Below are 20,553 nucleotides of genomic sequence, written 5' to 3' on the forward strand. Positions count from 1 at the left end.
TCTGACCCTCGGCCTTCGGACTGCTAATGCTTTGTGATGTCGTTAAATCACGGCACTGAGGCTACTGCTGATGGTACACTCATTGTTGACTAGCCAGATGCTAAAATGTCAGGATGGAGCTGCCATTTGGCTTAAAGCTATATGCATGTGCATTTTTCCAACGCTACCGGCTAAGAAAGCATCAGGTATTTCAACAACTATAGGGTGGATTGCCACGGCATTTCAGCACAAAGATAATAAAAAATACGGCCTGACCGAGTAAAGCCTCCTAATTTCTTAATATTAAAATCAATTGTGATTGGGCTTTCTTTAATCAGTTAATAACATTGCTGCCACATGTTTGACCTACAAAAATCTACAAAACCTACAAACCTTGACCTTCAAAAAAACTTCAATAGCAGTCCCGGTTTTCTAGCTGCAGGTTTAATGTTTATTAACAGACTGCTAAGATTATTACAGATCAGCTGGTTGGGGTTGGGCAGACCGAATTTTATGCTCTCTGATTTATTGTTGTTTAGCTGGAGGAAATTGTTGGACATGAAAATGACTAAAGCTTGATTAATACTCCTGCGTAGGGTCTACTTGCATAGCTATGTACGGGTGTGACGCTCAAATATATTGATCCACTGTGTTACAGCCGCCGTTTAGGCCACTAGTAAAAGTTACTTGAAAGCAAGTTGGCTCGGAGGCATTGCGAGGCTACCCGGCCAACAAATCACAGAACTTATGGTCCGCGTCGACTCGACGTGTTGTTACATTTTTGAGGAGGTGCACGTCAGGCTACGGCGTAGGTGACGGCATAGGGTAGGGGGCTACGCAGAGGCTAAGCCATCGATTTGACGCAGAAGTATAAATTGCACTTGCCGTCTCGTGTCGCCCGTTGTTTTGGGTGCATACAATTGGGTGTCATCAGCATAACAAGCCATGATAGTGTCTCTGTGAGGCTGTGCTACCCGCTAATGTCAGCATGCTAACATGCTCACTGTGATAATGTTAACATACCGATGTTTAGAAGGAATGTTTACCGTGTGTTAAGTTAGCGTGTTAGCATGGTAACATTTGCTAATCAGCCACAAAAACACAAAATACAGCCGAGGCTGATGGGAATGTCATTGGTTTTGCAGGAATTTGGTCATTAAACAAAGTATTGGACACATTATACTGTTGACCTGGTGCAAGAGGAAAAGTCAGAGGATCACCAGAGTTATTACATTTTATCCTGAGGGGAACTTGAAAGTGTGGGATCATTATCAGGAGGACCATGAATTGTACAAATGTTTGTGCCAATCCATCCAGTAGATGGTGAGATATTTCACTGAATAAGTAAAAACTGTGACCTGCCGGTGGCACCAGATAATAAGTCCAGGATCAACAGAGATGGTAGGATTCAACCTCTGGGGATCATGAATGTCTGAACAGAACTTCATTCATTCGATTCTTTCAGTAGTTGTGCAGATATTTCATTCGCTACTGACGTCCCCATGAGGTCACTGTTTGCCGTGACAACATTAGATAAAAGTAATAGAGTAATAGTGCTCAGAGGATGAATCCTTATGGTTTTGATGACCTCGCAGCCTTTCCTGCACCTCCCTCAGAATATACAGATATCTCTGCATTTACAGGATGATGGGGGGCCTTGACTGGGCTAAAGGAGTTCACAGCAGCTTCATGGGGGGCAGTCAGGGCTGGTTTCCACTGGAGTACACAAGGCCATCAATTACCAAAAAGCCTGGTTTGGCTTGGACTTAACTGCCCAAACAAGGTCAGGGTTTTTAGGTTACTGCCATATTATAATCACAAAATGATCTGCCAGTGATTCATGACTAGTTCTTGTATTTATTTCTCTTGCATTATAATCACTTCTTGCTACACAGCAAGACATCTTGACATTGACTATATTTACGCAAAGATTAAACAAGTATCTTTGGAGAAACCAGCAGGAGATGTACGGATTGCTGTCAGGATGTAAAGAGAATTTCAACACACATAACAAAACCCTGCCTACCGCAGCTTTAAGCAGTGTTTGATTCCACTTGACATCGTCTGGAGTTAGTTAATAAAGACCAAAAGGCTTTTTATCACTGAGAAATGTGCTTAAAATGTCTTGTGTAGCACACAGATCTGTGTGTGATCCTGTCAGATGGATCTGTTTGGCAGAAACTTTCCACAGACAGTAGAATCCTTTAACGCTGACATCTCTAACACCTGTCAGCGCTGCGTGGCTCACGGTGAACATGAAATGAGCTCCTCTGTCAAAACCAGATACAGATGCTGAGGATAAGTGACGTTCACGACTCATTTATTTACAGTTTCTAAAGGTAGGGAGCTAACATTAGCATCAGGGTGGATGCTAACTAAGGATAACCAGGAGAGAACAAGGTTACTTTGTACAGTATGGCTAATTCATTACTTTTTAAAAAAGGAAAAGCAGATATGAGACGGTGTGGCTGGTACTCCACTAGTAGTTTCATGTCATTGTCATTGTCTTGATCTGGATTGTCTTTGTCTCACTACAAACATGTTACTTATTACTTGACTTTGTTGCTGAGTAGAGGCAGGGTTTGCACGGCTCAAGCTGACATTTCCACGGTCAATATTTTTGATTATTATCTCCTCATCTTTCAACAGTTTGTTCGTGCCCGATAAGACAGCGTATCATAAGCTGCAGGCTCACATCAGCACATTGTTCTTTCTGCTCGAGCTGCCAAATACGTTTTGATGTACTTTGGCGTTTAAAAGCCGCCGTAGGGTCTTCTGTGTTTTCTGGTCTGTTCTGTCCCAGGACACAAACAGCAGCAGCAGCTGTGTTGAGCAACAGCACGCTGAAACAGGAACAGTGTGTTGAGATGAAACAAGGTGTGTTATTCTTCACCGAGCAAATGTGAGTCCAACTGAGTTTATCTGCCAAATACAATAAACACGTACGGGGACTTTTCGTGCTGATGTTGGTGAAGTCAGACCAGTACTTGTTTTCCAAAGCTGATACAGAAACAGCCCGTCCTCAGCAGAGAAACAGCTGTGAAGGTAGATCACGCAGCAGCTTACGACCCATATTTATGTTTTTAGATAGGGCGTGGCCTCTAGAGGCAGAAGAAGTCAGGTGACGTAGTATAAAGACTGACAAAGTCCGTGTAAGGAGGTGGTGTGTTGAATAAGTCAAGTAAACTCAAGACTTTCACTCGGGAGACGGAGGTTCGAAAGTCCAACGTGACATGTCGAATAACATTTTGTAGACGACTGTCATGTGACTTACATCAAACCCAAATCTTTTCCTAAATCTTACCAGGTGGTTTTGTTGCCTAAACGTGACCAAATGTCACGTGGCTTACATAACGTACTGAAGGTCCTGTACGCCAGCCGCTGGACCCGTACCCGCCAACACTCACACATGTTGTTCTGGGGAACTGTTGTTCTACTTTCCGATGGGCATATGTCGTTTAGAGGACGTGCTGTAAGGATGCTGGTATTTCTGGGAAGCTTTTATTTCTTTCAGGTTAAAACTCATCGCTGCATCATTCAAATGAGTCAAATACAAAATGTAAGTCAGTGTGTACAGAACTCAACCATGACAGAAGAGGCGGAAAGACACTTCTCCTGAATGAAAACGGCCTCCCGCTCTCGATGCCGTTTTTCTCCTTCACCTCAGCTTCTCTTTCTTGTGTTAGACTTCTGAGCTTTGGATGCGCCGGCGCTGAACCCCCATGAACTGCGGATGACGGGCTTCCTCCACCTTTTGGTTTAATCTCTGGCGACTTCACCTCCATCAAGACAGTCAGAGATGAGCTCAGGTGTCAGGCGGCTGACAGCCGGTGTCGTACTCGGGCGTCAGTCCTTTCATGATATCTCTGTGTGTGATAGATGGGTCGAATCCAAACAGAGCTGATAAAACATAATAAAATATAGAGTAGAGGTGAGAAACAGACGACCCCGCTGTGCTCTGACCTCCCACTGATACTGAAGTGTGTTGAGTAAAAATGTTGTTGCTAAATCCTGGATTTATTCATCAAAGATTCCAAATAAAAGGATTTTTAAATCCTAACCTCAAGATTTGAACTCATGAATTGATCAAAACCAGATGAAGAGCAGGGATTTGGCCCCTCGCACCTGATTTCATCACTTTCTGCATTGGTCTGTGATCATGGACAGTAACTACACCTCATTTTTAGGAACTGTATCTCCTGACTGAACCTTCTGTCTTTTATCAAAGTTTAATTTGTTATGATCGTTTGACATGCAGTGCTCTGGTCCAGGACTCTAATCTGTGAAAGTTTCCTTGTGTGTTTTCAGCTTCAGATATCAGGTTTCTGCACTCCCAACAGCGCGCATGGAAACGCGTGGGTTACTCATGATCTCTTCATGTTGCAATAGCGTCACGGCGCAGAAAACACAACCGAACCATCGTTATGTGACGGAATTTCTGTAATTTCAGCAGAAAGGATCATCCCAGAGTCGCGCTTCTACACGTTGTACCTTTTTAAACGTACAGCTGAGCCATGAAAACCTTTGAAACTCGAGACGCCTCGTCTCATCAGCAGCTCAAGCGTGTCTGTTAGCTTGTAACAACATTATCATCACCTGATGGAGCCATTTGATTGGCTCTCTGGGGGGCGTTTATCTCTGAGCTGAAGGTGTAAACACACACACAGTGTTGTTTACCAGGTGTGATCCCTGGTCACCTGTTTATTCTGTGGCTGGTGGGCAAAACACACACACACACACACACACACACACACACACACACACACACACACACACACACACACACACACACACACACACACACACACACACTCTCAGGGTTATATCCATGACAGTACACGGTGGTTTCAATAGGGACTTTCTAGCATCAGGAAACAACAGTGAAACAAGTGAATATATTTTCGATTGTGTAAATTAGCCACAACACTCAGAGCCTCGGTTTAGCTGCAGACGTACAGTTTAAGTTACAGTGAGTAATGAACAGAGATTAAAGCGGAGCTGCCCTTTGTAACAACCTTTAGTGTCTGTCCTCACGCTGGACACAACTTGTTGAATTTATTGGAAAACAATTTGTACTGAGAAATCAGTGTGTTTCCACGTGATGCGTTTTTTGGGTCTGTGGGAGCGTAAACGAGCTAAATATTGAATATAAAGTGTTCTGTGCTGACTGATGTCCCCCCTCTCTTCCTGCAGGGAGTCCAGTACAGCCGGCGGCGGCGGAGGAGGAGGAGGAGGAAGGTGGAGGCTCCGTCATGTTGTCCCAGTCGTCCTGCTGTGGATGTCTCTGCTCGGGCACGGTAGGAACCCGGCTTACCCCCCATGTGGTCCTTTCCTCCGGCTCAGAACAGGAAAATGTCAGGGCAGGTGGATTTTGTCTTTAACTGAGCAGCGAATCTGACAGGAGGAAGACAAGTTGCTCTCACAGCTGTCAAACTGACAAAGAGGAGTCCTGGTGGAGACTTTTAGTTCACTTAAAATCCACATCGACGTCTGCCTTTACCCACACGAAGGCCTCAAACCAAACGCTTTAATCTTACCTTAAACAAACTCTGACTGAGATGTTTGGACGTAGCTCGAGACGCTAAAGGGACACTAAAATTAAAAGCTAAAATTACAGCTTATAGAAATGCTTTCTACTCAGTACTGTGGCGTCCTGCAGTTGCTACTGGCCAGCATTGGCTGTGGTGTCACAGTGGGATAGAACGGTAAAATACGGTATAATCTTGGGAGGGTTTGCAGGTACGATTAAGTTACATAAGTTAAGTAACGTAACTTAAGTTAAAACAATCAATGTTGACTTTTTGTTTCACACGGGAAATGAACACCGGTCTCCTGGGTGAAAGTCGGGTTTCTGGCCCAACGTCCACCTCAACCACCTCCTTACTCTGACTTTTCTGTTAAATATCCCACACCTACCTTTAGCGTTGAAATACGACGCTGCAGGACATTTCCACGGTGCGTTACAGACTGACGCCAACGGGTCTTCGCCACGCGTCCATATGTGACGACCTGGGAGTGAGAACGTGTTGAAGACTCACCTGTAAACCTTTTAACAAGGAAACGTCACATTTGGTGTTTCCTGCAGCTCCTTCACAGACGAGAGTGAAGACGTAACGATGGGGTCGGGCCTACGGAGAGTTTAGTGTAGTGTGCAAACGGCGAGAAACAAGACACACCCTCCCAGCTAGCATTCATCACCATCAGTCAGACAGACAGAGCTGCAAACAACAACTCGAGTTCCTATTTCCTGGAAAATGAACAGCTGTGAGAGCAACTCAGCAGAAACTGAAAAATATTTCTGACTTAATGAAATCCGCTCCGTTGCCCCGAGTCAGATAAGAAGCAGAGCTGGGTGTTAATTATGAATGAATAATTTAATGTAATGATTCAAAGTCCACCAGTGCTATTATCTGGAGATGTGGAGACATTTAATTCGCTAATTGAAGCTGAGAGTGTTTATCTTTATGTGAAGAGGCCGTACAGGCTGAACATTATAATTTGAGGAATTCTCAGCACCTGAAAGAAAAGAGGGCTTCTGTGAAGTCTAAGATGTTTGACTTTTGTTTCATGCTTCTGCTGTTTGAGAGATTGATTTTCTTGTTGACATCCTTCACTCGTGTTTTGTTTCTCATGTAATTCATGTTTTCCTGCTGTCGGGAGAAAACGCTGTGTTTCACTTTCCTCATGAAAGAATCACTGGCATCATGAAAACAGTCCTCCAAAGTTCGTTAAGAAGCTCTTAGTGTACTTTTTAAAAATACACTGGAGCCGTCTCAGAGATGCAGCGTTTTCATCTTGACAGCAGTGATTTATATGATTTCCATCTTTTTCTTCTTCCCATGTTTCCATCTTCCATTCGCTTGTCTGCTCTTCGCTTCATCCCACTTCTTCTTTTTTTTTGTTTGTTTTCACTCATATTTTCCATCCCTGCGCCCGAGCATGCCTCGTTTTCTCCCCGTCATGTGCTTCCATTAACCAAACCGCTTGTCATGTTGCAGAAAAAGTCACGGCTCTTTCATGAAATCTGCAGCCGGATATCATTTCCATCTGGTTTACTCCTTCATCGCTGTGAAGTGCTTCATCACAGCAATCACGCTTTCATTCATTCCTCCCACACATGGTCAGAAACGCTTCCAGTTTCACCTCTGTTGTCACCGTGTTCCATTTCTAAACGTTGCAGAACTGCTGCTCCTGAACGTCTGCTGGTGAAGCAGAGCTTCGTGTTTCTGGGTTTAGTTTGTTCTAGTTCTCCCGAGAGTGACGTCGAGACGCCAGTAAGTTTGTGCCGAAAGTTTCAGAAAGTCAGTTTTAACATCACTGATCATTAATGTCACGGTGACTCGCGTTCGATCAGTCGATCAATAAAATGTTCATTCATTCATTCATTAGTTTATTTTTGTAATCATATCTCCCTTCATTCATTGGTTGGTTTGATCGTTCTCGTGTTTGTTCCACTGATCGATTGTTCATTTGATTTACTGATAATTAATTCCTTTCTTCTGCCCAGCTGTTTGATCATTGGTCTGTTCGATCAGTCTATCGTTGGGTCCCTGCTTGGTTAAATTTTCATTTACTGTCTTTATTTGATTCCTGAATAAAATCAGTCGTTTGTTCGATTGTTGTTCTTTCAATTTGTTCAAATAATCTTAAGGTTTATGTGTGTGTGCAGCAGGCCGGTGATGAGGTCACTGCGTGTCAGTGTGTCAGTAGGTCCGTGTGGAAACTTTAAAGTGCAGAAGCTGGTTTTGCCAAAAGCAAACTATGATGTGTTTCATTAAAGTTTTATTTCTAAGGTTTGCAAGGAGCCGACTGTCTCGGCCGAAAGTACGCGGACACCTGAACGTTCCCTCCTCGTGCGACGGTGACTCCTCGTTCATTCACGCGCTGCGGCCTCCTCTCTGCTCGCGTCCGTCTTTCCACCAGATGTTGAACCAGCTGCGGGGATTTGCTGCCATTCAGACACCAGAGCGATCGGGTCCGGCTCGTGCTGGACGGGGTCGAGGTCAGGACACAGAGCTGCTTTGTGAACGGGAGGCGCCGTCATGTTGAAACACAAAGTGTTGGACAGGGGTGCGTTATGTTTTATTCTTAAAGCGAGGACAGAGACAGGAGGTGGAGAGAGTCTTCATTCTTGGCTGTTGATGATTTCAACTTTCGTGCCAATAGCGCTCGTTGAATGGGAAAATTAAGATGGGATGGTGGGGGAAAGAGAGAGGGTGTGTTTAATGTATTTTCCAGACCCTACCAGCAGCCTCAGGCCACACCGAGCGGTTCACACACTCGTAAAGTTCCCAGCAGTACAAAACCACACACACACACACACACACACACACACACACACAGAGGTTAGCGGTGGACGCTCTGGTGACAAGAACACAACCCAACGTATGTGTGTGTGTTGCTGACCAGTGGATAAACTGGACAAGACCAGGAAACTGTAAATGTCTCAGGGCGATGACGGATCTGAGAGAGAGAGAGGTGTTAAATTTAGAAGCTGAGTAGCTGAAGTGTTTCCACTCAGACATCTGAAGGGATCAAAGTATCTCCACACTCTGACCAAAGGATTGCCTGCTCACATTATCTTCTAAACGTGGCTTCTGAACTGGCCACGGCCAGAATACGGCAATTTCTCATGGGAAACTCCTGTTTTTCATTGCCCTCGCTCGGTTTCCTCCCGCGGTCACGATTCTCCTGATGTCCCGTATTTCTCTTAATTTATGATGAATGTTTACAACCTTGTGGCTCTGCTCAGCTCTCTCTCTCTCTCTACACTGTTTCCGCCGTAGTGGCGGAAGTAGCGTGCCCGTGATGCAGAGAAAAGGCGCTCGCTCTAGAGCGACTGACCGGACTGACAAACTGGAAAAGATCTGATGTGGATCAGTTTGGCCTGCAGTCTGAACGCGGCCTTAGTCTCCAAACACTAGAGTGACCCCGGTTCTGATGCAGGCTGTCGGACCTTCACAGAGGCTTTATTTAAATTATGTGCAAACCTTAATTTCTGGCAGCTTATTACGACCCACCTGACAATAAATACTAGTAAGAGCTCACAGCACATATCGCATCAATGGGGTAAATAACTCGGGGAGAGAAGTAAGAGGTAACAAAAAGTGCAATCAATACAAGAAAATTGTAAGGAGACAGAAGAAGAAGAGAAAAGGAAGTGCAGGTTAGAGGTGTTATCAGAGGAAGTGTTCTCTGAAGAGTTTTCAGGAGCTTCTAGAAGTCAGAGAGGGACGCCGCTGCTCTGATGGCGTGAGGTAGCTCGTTCCACCATCGTGGAGTCACAGATGAGAACAGGGAGTGGGGGGTGGCAGAGCCAGGCGGCGTTCGTTGGAGGAGCGCAGCGGCCCAGAAGGAACGTTAACTTGTGTAGTTCAGTCTTAGAGAGGTTTAGTTGAAGGTGGCGAGCCTTCATCCATGCAGATACGTCTGAGACAGAGTTACCGTTACCCGCTACGAGACGCTGGGGTCGTCTGGCGGGCAGGATAGGTACATGTTGTTTTGGGGTCCTTTATCATACATAGTTGTACTTTCAAACGGACTTCTGTGTCGTTTCGGAACACTTGATAATCGACCTATCTCGTTGTTTAGGTCTGCGGACGTGTTGGCAGGTCGGCAGCTTGTTTTTTGTTCTTTATTTTTGTAAATTTGTTGTCGGAGCAGCTGATCCAGATTACACAGAACAGATTATAGATTCACAAAATGTAGCTGTAGGCTGTTTATATTAAAAACTTTATTTCAGTGGTTTTAACGCCTATATAAGAGGTTCTAATGGATTTATTAGCAAAAGCTGTTAAAAAGTAAAATCCTTCTTCCCTCTCTGGTAAGTACTGGAGCACTTTTAACTCTATACTAATGCTGCCTCATTTAGTTGTTTGTATTAAATTAACAGACACAACAGAACTTTATTCCAGCTGCAGCTTTAACACACACACACAAACAAAACGGTCCGTTAACTTCCCCACCCGAAAACAGAGTTTGTTGATATCCAATAAAAATCCCCAAAAGGAATTAATCTTCATGACAGTGACTGTATTCAGACCACAAAGAGTCTCACTGCCGGGCTGGATCAGCTTCCATATGTGGTTTTTAAGAGTCTATCTGAATCTGTCAAACTTAAATCACTGCAGAAAAGCCACAGTATTTTGTTCATTGTTGCACATAAAATCAAATTAAAAGACTGATTTTGTTGGTCAGAAAACAAACCAGACACACAACACTGACACGAGAGAGGAAAAGTGACTGACTGAGCTGAAGATGATCATTTTATGGTTGTTTATCCTGGTGTTCGGCAGCTTTAGCCTCCAGGTACTTTCATGCCTGTAAAGCAAATTCACTTAAGCTCAAGAGTTCAGAGACTGACGGCGGTTTCGAGTGAGGCGGAGAGACGGGGATTAAAGAGACTGAGGAGGATTTTTCAGAGTGTTTGAATGTTGGACAGAGTGAAGTTGATGAGGAGAGACAGGGGGATATTGTATGAGACTCTTGTCAACAGCTAATGATTAAAGTCACATCTGCGGCGCCACATCTTCATGATGAAGTGACGTTTTAATTCATTTTGCAGTCGGCAAAACTCTCCCGTCAGTCCTCCTCCTCCCCGAAGTCCTGACAGACAGAGAGAGAGAGGGACAGTACAGTAGAGCCGGGAGAGAGAGGGCAGAGGAGGGTCCGTTCATACATATTTCATAACATCTCGTGGGCGTGTGCTGGTGCTGAGGGCGAGCCAGATCGTATCAGCCAGACTGCTGTCCTCCCCTCGTTTCTCTTCTGCTCAGTGTTCTTCTCTTTTCTCCTCGTGTCTTAGCTTTTCTTCTTGTCTTTCGTTATCTTCCTTTACTCTTTCCCTTTTTGTCTTCCTTCCAAAGATGTCTATTAACCTTTTCCTTCCAAAACACCTGCGGCGCTGTTATTCATTCACTCACTCAGGCCTGAATTTGCCGTCGATATTAAGTGGAAATATCACTTTTAAAGCCTTGATAAACATTAACACGTGACAAGAATCCCTTAGTTTGTTCAGCGTCAAGCACAGGGACGTTCTGAGCGGAGGGATCTGAATTAAATACACAAGCTGCGACATATATTTTGTCTTTTGCTGCTGCGTTGTGTTGTGGCGTGACTTTCTACTTCCTTGGATATTGAAGGAAAGCGTTGGAAGGTTGGCGGCGGCAGCGCACTCGTCGCTGTGCCTCGGCTGTTGCATTAAACACAAACAAGGCGTTACTCTGTCCTCTCTGCTGGTTCTTGGCCTTCTTCTCTTCTCCTTGATCATTCCTCTCAGGTCATCTCCGCCTTTCACCTCCTCACCTCCTCCCCCTCGGATGCCGCTCTCAATTATCTCCTAGTGAAAGACGAGAGGACGAGCAGACGAAACACCTGGGAGAGTGAGTCAGCGTTCACCTGGAGAGAGAGAGAGAGAGAGAGAGAGTTCAGTTCCTCCCTCTGGTGTGTTGTTCTCCTACTGAGCTCATTAGTGTTCGTTTAAATGTTCTGTCCAGGTACATCATTATGTGTTTGCTCAAAATCAGACCCGCAAAGGTCTCGGGCGGGGTGGAGGTCAGGGATCTGTGCACGGGGGTGTTGTTATGTTGAAACAGGAAGGAGACAAACAAACTGTTTTTCCCTTGACTGGAACTGAGAGGCCCAAACCGGGAAAGCCAGACGCTGAGATCAGACTACACAACGTTTTAGTCTTTTAAGATGGTCACTATGTCGGATCTTTCACTTGTTTAGCGACGTACAGGTGTGGTCATGGTTCCATGGTTTTTCTGATCGACGGTGAGGCTGGACCCTCCCCTGGTCGCTGGGTGGGGAAAGTGGACTATCATCCTTTCAGTCAGTAGACAGAGGGCGAGTGTATGTGTGAGGAGGAGACTGGTATAAAACCTCCTGTTGGTCTTACACTCAGCGAGGGGAGGTTTTGTTTGTCCCAGGAGCGGCGCTGGTTATCTTTCACTATGACACGCTAAACAGGATGTAATGAACAGCTGCCCGATGCCAATGTTCATTTCCTGCGCTGGGTCGGACCATCAGAATATTTCAAACATTCACGGCCACTTTACAGAGTGAAGCCGGGGGTGAATGTAGGCGGAGTTTGAACTTCTCTCAAGTTCTCACAACTACTTTGTTTATCTTTGTATGTACAGATAAGTGCAACAGCATGAATGCCTTCGAGGAGAGACCGTCCTCGACCATTTGTACGATTCATCGTGTCTCGCCGCTCTGTCTTGGTCACCGAGCGTCGCTGCTCAGAACAGCTTTAAACACGTATGTCTCGAGCAGACCATTATCAGATTAAACTGCAATCTGAATAAAACATGTTTTTTTTTTCCTTAAAGTATAAGTTGAAGGTTGAAACCTCAAACACTGTAGGCTTTGCCTCCAGAGGAAACTGTCTCAGTTAGGTTTTGTCTAACTGAAGAACAGTTTAAGCGTGAATCTGGTTTCTTTGTCCTCCAGACAGACATTTCACTTCAGTCCCAAGTACTGGTGGGCTGTTGTGCTCTGATTTGGTAGAAACTGTACACAGGGTGGGTAAAACTGTATTTCATTGGTAGGAGGCAGGAAGGAAAGCAAAGGAAGGCAGCGGAGAGATAACAACAAAGGGCCGAGGGAGAACGAGGAATGAATGAGGGAGGAGAGAGGAATGCAAGCCAAAGAATGCCAGAGAAACGCTAGAAAGGACAGAGAGGTGAAAAGAGAGAAGGGCAGGTTGATGGAAGCCGACTAATCCACAGGATTAAAGTCCGAGTATTTTTAGTACCTCTGTGTTGCTGAAGAATATCAGTTGAAGTATCACCGAGCTCCTTGAGTCACAGTGAAATGCCAGCAGCCGCTCGGGATCAGATATGATGTAAAAAAAGGACAAAGTGAGATTTTAAAAAGCCCTCTCCACCTTTTCTGCTCAGCTCGTGTTTCCTGGCGCTTCTTTATCAGACTTCCTCATTTCAGGGTCACAAGAAAGATTTGTTACGTCTCCGTTAAGAGGGCCTTGACCTTTGCACTTGCAGTGTTTGCTGAATATAATCCTCCTGGCGGACTCAGTTTCTCCCGATAGGAGGACGTGTTCGTTCCTCAAAAGCTAATATGAAGTGTGGATATCAGGATCGAGCGGTGGGAACTCGATGAAAGAGATGGGAATGACTTTGCTGCGTAAGGAAATTCTGGGCACTTCAGTCATCAAACTTGAATGACGGACTTTGACTCCACACTTAATAAGTTGGATATATTTGAGCTTGCAGAAGCCTTGGCAGTATTTGCACATCGTGAACTGGTAATTACAGTAACTTCCACAGCAGAAAACACTTTCTTTATCCCGTTTGAACTGTCCTCTGAATTACACACACGATTTTTGTCAGTTTTAAAGATATTTTTTTTTCCCATCAAGAAAATCCCAGTTTGTTGTAAAACAGTAAAGTTACATTTAGTTTTGTGTGAAAGTCGCTAAGTGAACAACATCTCTCGTCTCGCACAATATACGGACATGTTAGCGCTGCAATGGTCCTTTCATCACATCATCTACACATGGAAGCTCTTTGACGTTAGCTTCATTGAGAGAAACAGTTTTACTTTTGGGTTTGTGGTCTTTGTAATTACGTATTTTCACATTCTTATCCAACAGTTTTACGACAACCTGCGACTTCCGTTGTTTCTGGTCGTTGTCTAACGAACATATTTGTTTCCAAAATAAGGTCCCATGGTCGTCCGCCGGAAGGGGAGGGACTCTCTATTGGGGCAAATTAGAGCCTCTTACTCAACTGACCTTTCACGGTCTGTGAAACAATATGTGGGACACCAGAAACCCACAGCATCCTAGGAATTACGCCAGTATTGGACGATTGTGGACCTCATGATTGACATGTAAAGCTGACGTTGACACTGGATGTAAATCACTGCGGAGGTCGCGGTGGATGGACGTGTAGCAGGTCTGACTTTCCTGCAACCATCATCGTTCCCTAACCTTAACCTAGAGTTTTTGTTGTAACACTAATGCAGAATGTACACAGCACGCCATGTTCCGGCTGCAGCTCGTCATGGCCCGCAGATTCAGTGTCTGTTGGAAATGTTTCAGCAGCCACGACATGATATAGATGAGAGTTGTGTTTTACAGCATAGATGCAGCTTATTTACGTGTCTGTTTCTAAAACGACAGCCTTTTGTTGCTTCCGCACCTTCTCTGTGATCACACATCTTAAAAATCTCAGTGCCGTCGTGTCTACTTTCGCCATTAACGTGTATTTATGTTTATTTTGGCTGATGACATGGTGAAAGGCTGGAAACCCAACAACCCGGGTCAGATATGAAACCAGGACTTTGCTGTAAGGCCGTGATGCTAATTAACTGTGTCACCATGCTGCCCCGTCCAAACTTTATTCCCGTAAATCTGCCTAGAGGGAATAAAATGTACACTTCTCTACATCCTTCACCCCTCTACTTATTTTTCAATAATTGCAGCTTCTCCTAAAAAAGCCACGCTGCCAGAGCTGTAGCATAGCCAGCCTCCCGTCTCCCACGTCAGCTGCGAAACAAAGGCCTTTTGTTTCCCGTCTCTGTCAGACGGGCTAAATGAACAGAAGTTTGGGTTGTAGCTCGGCGCTGCCTCTGACAGATAAGTGTTACCCACATGTTGAGGTTATTGTGAGGACAGCTTTCTGCAGAAAACACACTTCTTCATTTCATCGGAGTTTTCAGCCGCAGCAGGAGAAACAGCTGGCTCATCCCTAAATCTCATCACTCACTTCTCTCTTTTTACCAGCAGTCCTGTCCAATAGGACTGGACAGAGTGGGTGACAGACACAGAGTAGCTGTATTTGGTCAGTGGCTGGTGGCTGTCTCCCAGTGGATGTCTGGAAGTGCAGCTTTCCAAAAACACTAGTCCATTGCATCACTATAAACCGCAGATAATTGTAATTGTACAGACACTGAAACAGTGTAGGACTGTATAATTATGTCCTTTTTCATATTAACCCCTTTTAAATTGGTCCACATGTTGAAAACTGAAAGAGAAATTACTATGCACTGTTTATGGAGGCCCACATATATGTTTTGAAACCACTTCAGTGAATGGAAGTTGCACACATTTAGTGTTAAATTGAACTGACAATTAATATCAGCTTCAAGCTGTTTAGGTTTTTTTTATATCCGAGAGAGCGGGAACAAATGCCGGCCAAAGAATCGGCCAGGAGGAAGTGATTGAGGCATTTTTTCTGATGTTGCCTTTAAACCACCGCATGACGAAGTTTCATCTGCTGAGCGAAGTGCTTTTCTTCTTCAAGTCCTGGTAGCTCATCAAAGTACACCGTAGAGAACTGGGAAGCGTCTTGACTGCGACAATCGACATTTAGTTTAAAGTTGCTTTACATAGTCAAAGGGCTCGAAATGTCGAGGGGGGCGTCGCAAGAGGAAGTTTTCAGCTCGGCGCAAATCAACTCCGGCCAGTCCCGTGTCTGTCAGACGGTCTAAAAAGGATGCTACCATATCACAAGAGCAATAACGTTTTAATAATTCTGACTGAATTTAAATGAATTCATTTCTCATTGAGGTGAAAAGGTCCCACGTGGACATTTAAAGAGGTTACTTCCCCAAACAAAGACACAAAGAGGAGAGAAGACTAAATTATGTGTGTTTAAAACGCCTGAAAACGTTACTGCCGATTGAAAATCTCTGCGTGGAGAAGAAACGTAACTTAGTGGTTCTGCATAAAGATGCATCTTTCTCTACTTCCTGTAGACGCACTGTGATTTTCAAGGTTAAATTCATAATAAATATCATCCAATTCTGTTGAGTTCAAGTTTCAGTTTGATAACATTTTCTCTTTCCCTTGGACAGAGGAATTCAGTAATTTGAAGACACGATCACTTAGGTAATTACTTCTACCAGTTAATAAACACAATTCGCCAGGACATTAAAAGTGATTTTCTGATAATGAATATAGTCTGTAGTTGCAGCCCTGTTGTTGAGCAAGCTGCTCAGTGGCACCAGCACACAAGCTTGCGGTTGTAACAGCTGCCAAATAGAAATACTGTCATGTTGAGCAGGGTGCTTATTAAAAAACAGCTCCGTCAGCCTGCCATGAATAAATGTGTTTGTTCAATTTTTGCGGAGTCAACCTTGTTTTGACGCTTATAAAGAAAAGGGTCTGTGAACACGTCAAACCCTCAACGGCTCACGGCTGCGTGTGAGTACAGTGTCATGCCTCAGAATGAATACTTGAAAAACTAATTGGATTTTCTACATTTTTCTCCCTCCAGTATAACTGAGAGTAATTATACAAGATGGAGACACACACACACACACACACACACACACATCGTCAACTCAAAGTGAAGCTAGTAATTAGCAGCACACGCACACTCTCTCTCGCTCAGCGCTGGTCATTGGCCTCGGCCTCTGAGCTGGTTTCGCATCTTAAATGAGCGACGTGTTGTTTGTATGAAGCTGGTGGTGTCGCAGGATTTTTTTACAGGTGTCAGGAAAAGTTGACGTAGCTGGATCGAATGAAAGCGTGACACAAACACACACAGAAGCTTATTAAACAGCAGGCCATCCCAGATGCATGCGCCCAACCTGATCTCACCTCTCCCTTTATACAAAACAGCCATGCACACACACACATGCTGTGAAAACACACACGCGAACTGACTTTATTGAGTCATCTGTGCTCTGAAGGTATTTGGTCATAGTTTTATTGAAGCACACTTTCTCAAGAAACACTCTGTAAACACAACGTACTCACAGCAAATCTGAGTAACCGAAAGGCTTTTCATCCTGATATTTTGGACTTCCTCAAACCTGTAAACAAACCTGTGTTAGGTTCACCAGAACGAGACAAAAAGGTTCCTTAAAGCGTGTTGATATCCTCAATGGCGAGCTATACGAGCGGGCGGTCTGTGGGGACCATTTCCTGCTCTCTGTGGAAAGATTTATGACATATATCACATATTATAAACACAAAATTCAGGTAGCACGTGACATTTTAAATAATAATAAATAATATATAAGTAATTTATATTTATTCTGTTCAGATCTGATTCTCCTGTAGATCAACTTTTCTCACGTAATATCATCCCTGCTGAGGCAACACATACACAGCCATGATTTAGTCTTCCCTCCTCTTTTGTGACGTTCACAGGGAGAGAACGGAAAACTTTAGAAGTTGTTAAAGTTACTGACAGCTGCTGCACGTTTTTGGGTCATTTTCTAATCAGTAGCTTGTTTGTTTTTTTACTTTAAGTTGCATGTTTTCTTTCTAAAGGCATTTTATTTGTTATTTAACTGCAAGCTATATTTCAGAAAGTAGTTTAACAAATTATGCTTTTAATTAAGTGGTGGGGACATGTCCCCAGCGTCCCCAGTGCAAACGACAGCTACCTACACATTTAAATATGTGCTGGGAATGTACACTTTTGCTTTGTTTAGCTGCCAAAACTCATCTCGATATAATTCTTTATTCTGTGAGTTGATTTTTACACTCATGGCTGTAACACTTTTACATGTTGGCTTTTCGTTCAGGGTCAAACTATAAAATGAAAGATCCTAAATGTTTGATGTTGTTACTTTCCTTGATGATGGTTTTTGTGCGATACAGCTGATCAGAGTACGTGTGAACGTGTAGTATTTACCGGAGGAGACCTGGTTTTGAATCGTCTTTTGAAACACATAAAAAAACTTCAGAATAGCGGGTGTGGTGTTTCATTTTGTCCAGAGTTTGTGTGTGTGAAGCTGAAGCTGCGTAAAGTGTTATTAACTCTGGTTTTCCTTCTCTACTAAGCAGTAAAATGGTTGATGCAGTGCAACAACAGCATTTATTGTTCAGCTGCATAAATAATCTCTGTTTACCTGACAACGACCTCTAGTAGCTGTGTGAATCATAACTGGAGTGACATCCGGGTTACTTTCACCTTTCAAATTCATTACTGAATAGGAAACTGCTGCTGCGAAGTTGCCATGTTTACGTTCATTCACATGTTTACTTCATGTCAATGCGATCATGATCAGGACCTAAAGCAAACCTTAACCCTCGAAGTGCCAGATAAAAAACATGAATATGAAACAAACAACACATTCTCGCTCCAACTCCTCGCATATGGACAAGGTCAAGACCCCTTGGCGGAGGCGCCGCTTTTTAACCGCCTGTGTAGCCTTTAGTGTTCTTTTTGGACTTGTAGGGTTCTGCAGTCACGTTTTCAACAATAAACATGCAAAGTCCGGTTAGACTTTGAAAATAAAAGTACGTTAACATTGCGAAACATCGCAATTTTGAAACGGCACGTTGTTAACGTTGTAAACATCGCAGTTTGGTTAGTTTACGGCACCAAAAGTACCTGGTTAGGTGTAAAAAAACCATCATGGTTTGGGTTAAAATAACCAAGTTACATCAGTTAACTTACGCGAGTAAAGTAACGTTACTTGCGTAACTTGCGTGACTTACGTAACTTGAATAAAACCAAATCAAATGTTGACTTTTTGTTTCCCGTTGGAACAAACTGTCTCCTGGTTGAAAGTCCGTTTCTGGGCGTCCACTCACCCCAACCACCGCCTTACGCTGACGTTCCTGTTAAATATCACATACCTTTAGCGTTCTAAAGATGACACTACTGGGCTTCCTACAGAGCGTTACAAACTGACGCCAATTGGTCTCCTCCATATGCTATGGCGTGGGAGTAAGAACAAGTTAGAAATAACGCTTTCCACCACATGTATTTTGAATTTCATGGCATGAACTCAGACACAGTATATTTCAGACAGAAACAAGCATTTTCACATCATCCAGATTCTTGATTTCCTCAAGTCGTTATTTTCCTACAAGCTGGAGCTCTTTTTCTCTTCATCACTTTTCGACCTCAAATGTATGTAATGTAGCAGCAGCTTCAAAGCTTTTGGTGAAGAAGACAAAGCAGCAACTTTATTATTATTTTGATGTTGATGAATTAACATGAGACTCCTCTACTGTTCAGGGTCAAATTGACCCACTGACTTAAAGACAAATGAGTCATTAGGATTTGTATTGAAAGTAAACTTTATTTAACCCGGATGCTAACATTGGCTAATGACAAACAGGCTTAAAACTAAATGTACTTACCGGACAAAACAGCCAAATCCTTAAAGTGTCTTTTAGTACAACTGAAATGTTTTTAGTACCAAAATGAAAAAACGCTGTGAAAGGGTCAAAGCTCTGAGACAGAAACACCGACAGCGCCCAAAGACAAGTTCACGGATAGTTAATTGTACGAGTCGCCTCTTTCCTGATTGACAGGTCTCCGTGGTAGACACTTTTCAGAGCCGGAGGTTTCCGCTTGGTTCTTGCACACAATCACACACATCTCCTCTCCTGACTACATCAGCATGAACGAGGTGAGATGCAATAAAACGTAATCCATTTCACCTTCTCCCATCACTTCTCCTACTCTTTGCATATTTTCTATTCTCATTTTCTTCCCTGCGCTACTCTCTCCTGTCTTCCACTCCTTTGCAGAATTATCCCCAAGTACTGTCTATCCCAATTTTCTCTTGTTTCTTTTCTTTCCCTTCTCATTTTCCTGTCCTTTCCTCTCCAGACCCGTTTGTCCCTTCCTTTCCTTTCGTTCCTTGAAACGTCTCCTCCTACTATTCTCTCATTTCCTTTCTCATGTTCTCCTTTCATTCACTATCCTAAATGTTGTCCTTTCCTTCTCCCCTCCATATCTACTCTATATTTGTCATTTCCTCACCTCTCCTCTCCTTAAGATCTTTGTGTCGTCAGCAGAACCTCTTGATAATTTGAGGCTTCATCGCATGTTCTGTAAATAAATTCAATTTCATTCAATTAACACACACAAGCCGAAACGTACCCCAATCAGAGGAAACATTAAACACAATACTGTCAGGGCCGTAAAATATTAACATCTCAAATTAATTAGCTAACGGTGGATATGTCTTCATTGACTCTGTGACAAACTGCTGCCCTCAAATCCAATCCACCCACCTAAATGTAAACGTGTAATCCTCCCGTCATTACACCCCGGCGTTATTAACTCTCAGGATTTAAAATCACAGTTTGGACCCTCTCTCTCTGGTCGGGTTTCTCTCTCCTGTCGCTCCTCGTTAGTTAACAGTCCAGCAGCAGAGCAGCGTTTCATCAGAGAGTGAAGAGGAAGTAGAAAAGTTTTATATTCGCAGCACTGAAGGTGACTTACAGCCAGAGAGGCGGGGAGGAGGCAGCGAGCTGTCCTGAGACAACTCCTCACTAACGGTGCACTGAACGCACCTGTAATGGTGGAGACACGAGGTGCATTTGTTTTATAGCACTGCTAAACACAAACAGGTGGAGAGGGGAGGAGACAAGGAGAGGAGAGAGAGAGGAGAGGAGAGGAGAGGAGAAGGAAGAATGCACCACTTGTTTAATGAAATGTTTGGGGTTGATTGTTCTTATGTTGTATGTATGATGCTTTGGAAATGTTGTTGTTGCACATTCATGCCAATAAAGCTAATTTGAATTTGAATTGAATTGAATGCAAGGAGAAGAGAGGAAGAGGGAAGGAGAGGGAGAGGGGAGGGGAGGAGGCAAGGGGAGGAGAGGGGAGGGGAGGGGAGGAAGCA

General features: G+C 43.8%; 1 protein-coding gene across 8 annotated transcripts in view; it reads left to right on the forward strand.

The window, feature by feature from the left end:
* adgrg6 (adhesion G protein-coupled receptor G6) overlaps positions 1-20,553 on the forward strand; it is a 116,384-nt gene that overhangs the window by 7,640 nt on the left and 88,191 nt on the right. For all 8 annotated transcript variants that reach the window (XM_046061041.1, XM_046061042.1, XM_046061038.1 and 5 more), the window contains exon 2: positions 5,173-5,276. In XM_046061041.1, coding sequence (XP_045916997.1) covers positions 5,173-5,276 — 104 coding nt within the window. The remainder of the gene's footprint in view (positions 1-5,172; positions 5,277-20,553) is intronic.

The sequence above is a fragment of the Micropterus dolomieu genome, linkage group LG10 (genome assembly GCF_021292245.1).
Source record: "Micropterus dolomieu isolate WLL.071019.BEF.003 ecotype Adirondacks linkage group LG10, ASM2129224v1, whole genome shotgun sequence".
Classification (NCBI taxonomy): domain Eukaryota; kingdom Metazoa; phylum Chordata; class Actinopteri; order Centrarchiformes; family Centrarchidae; genus Micropterus; species Micropterus dolomieu.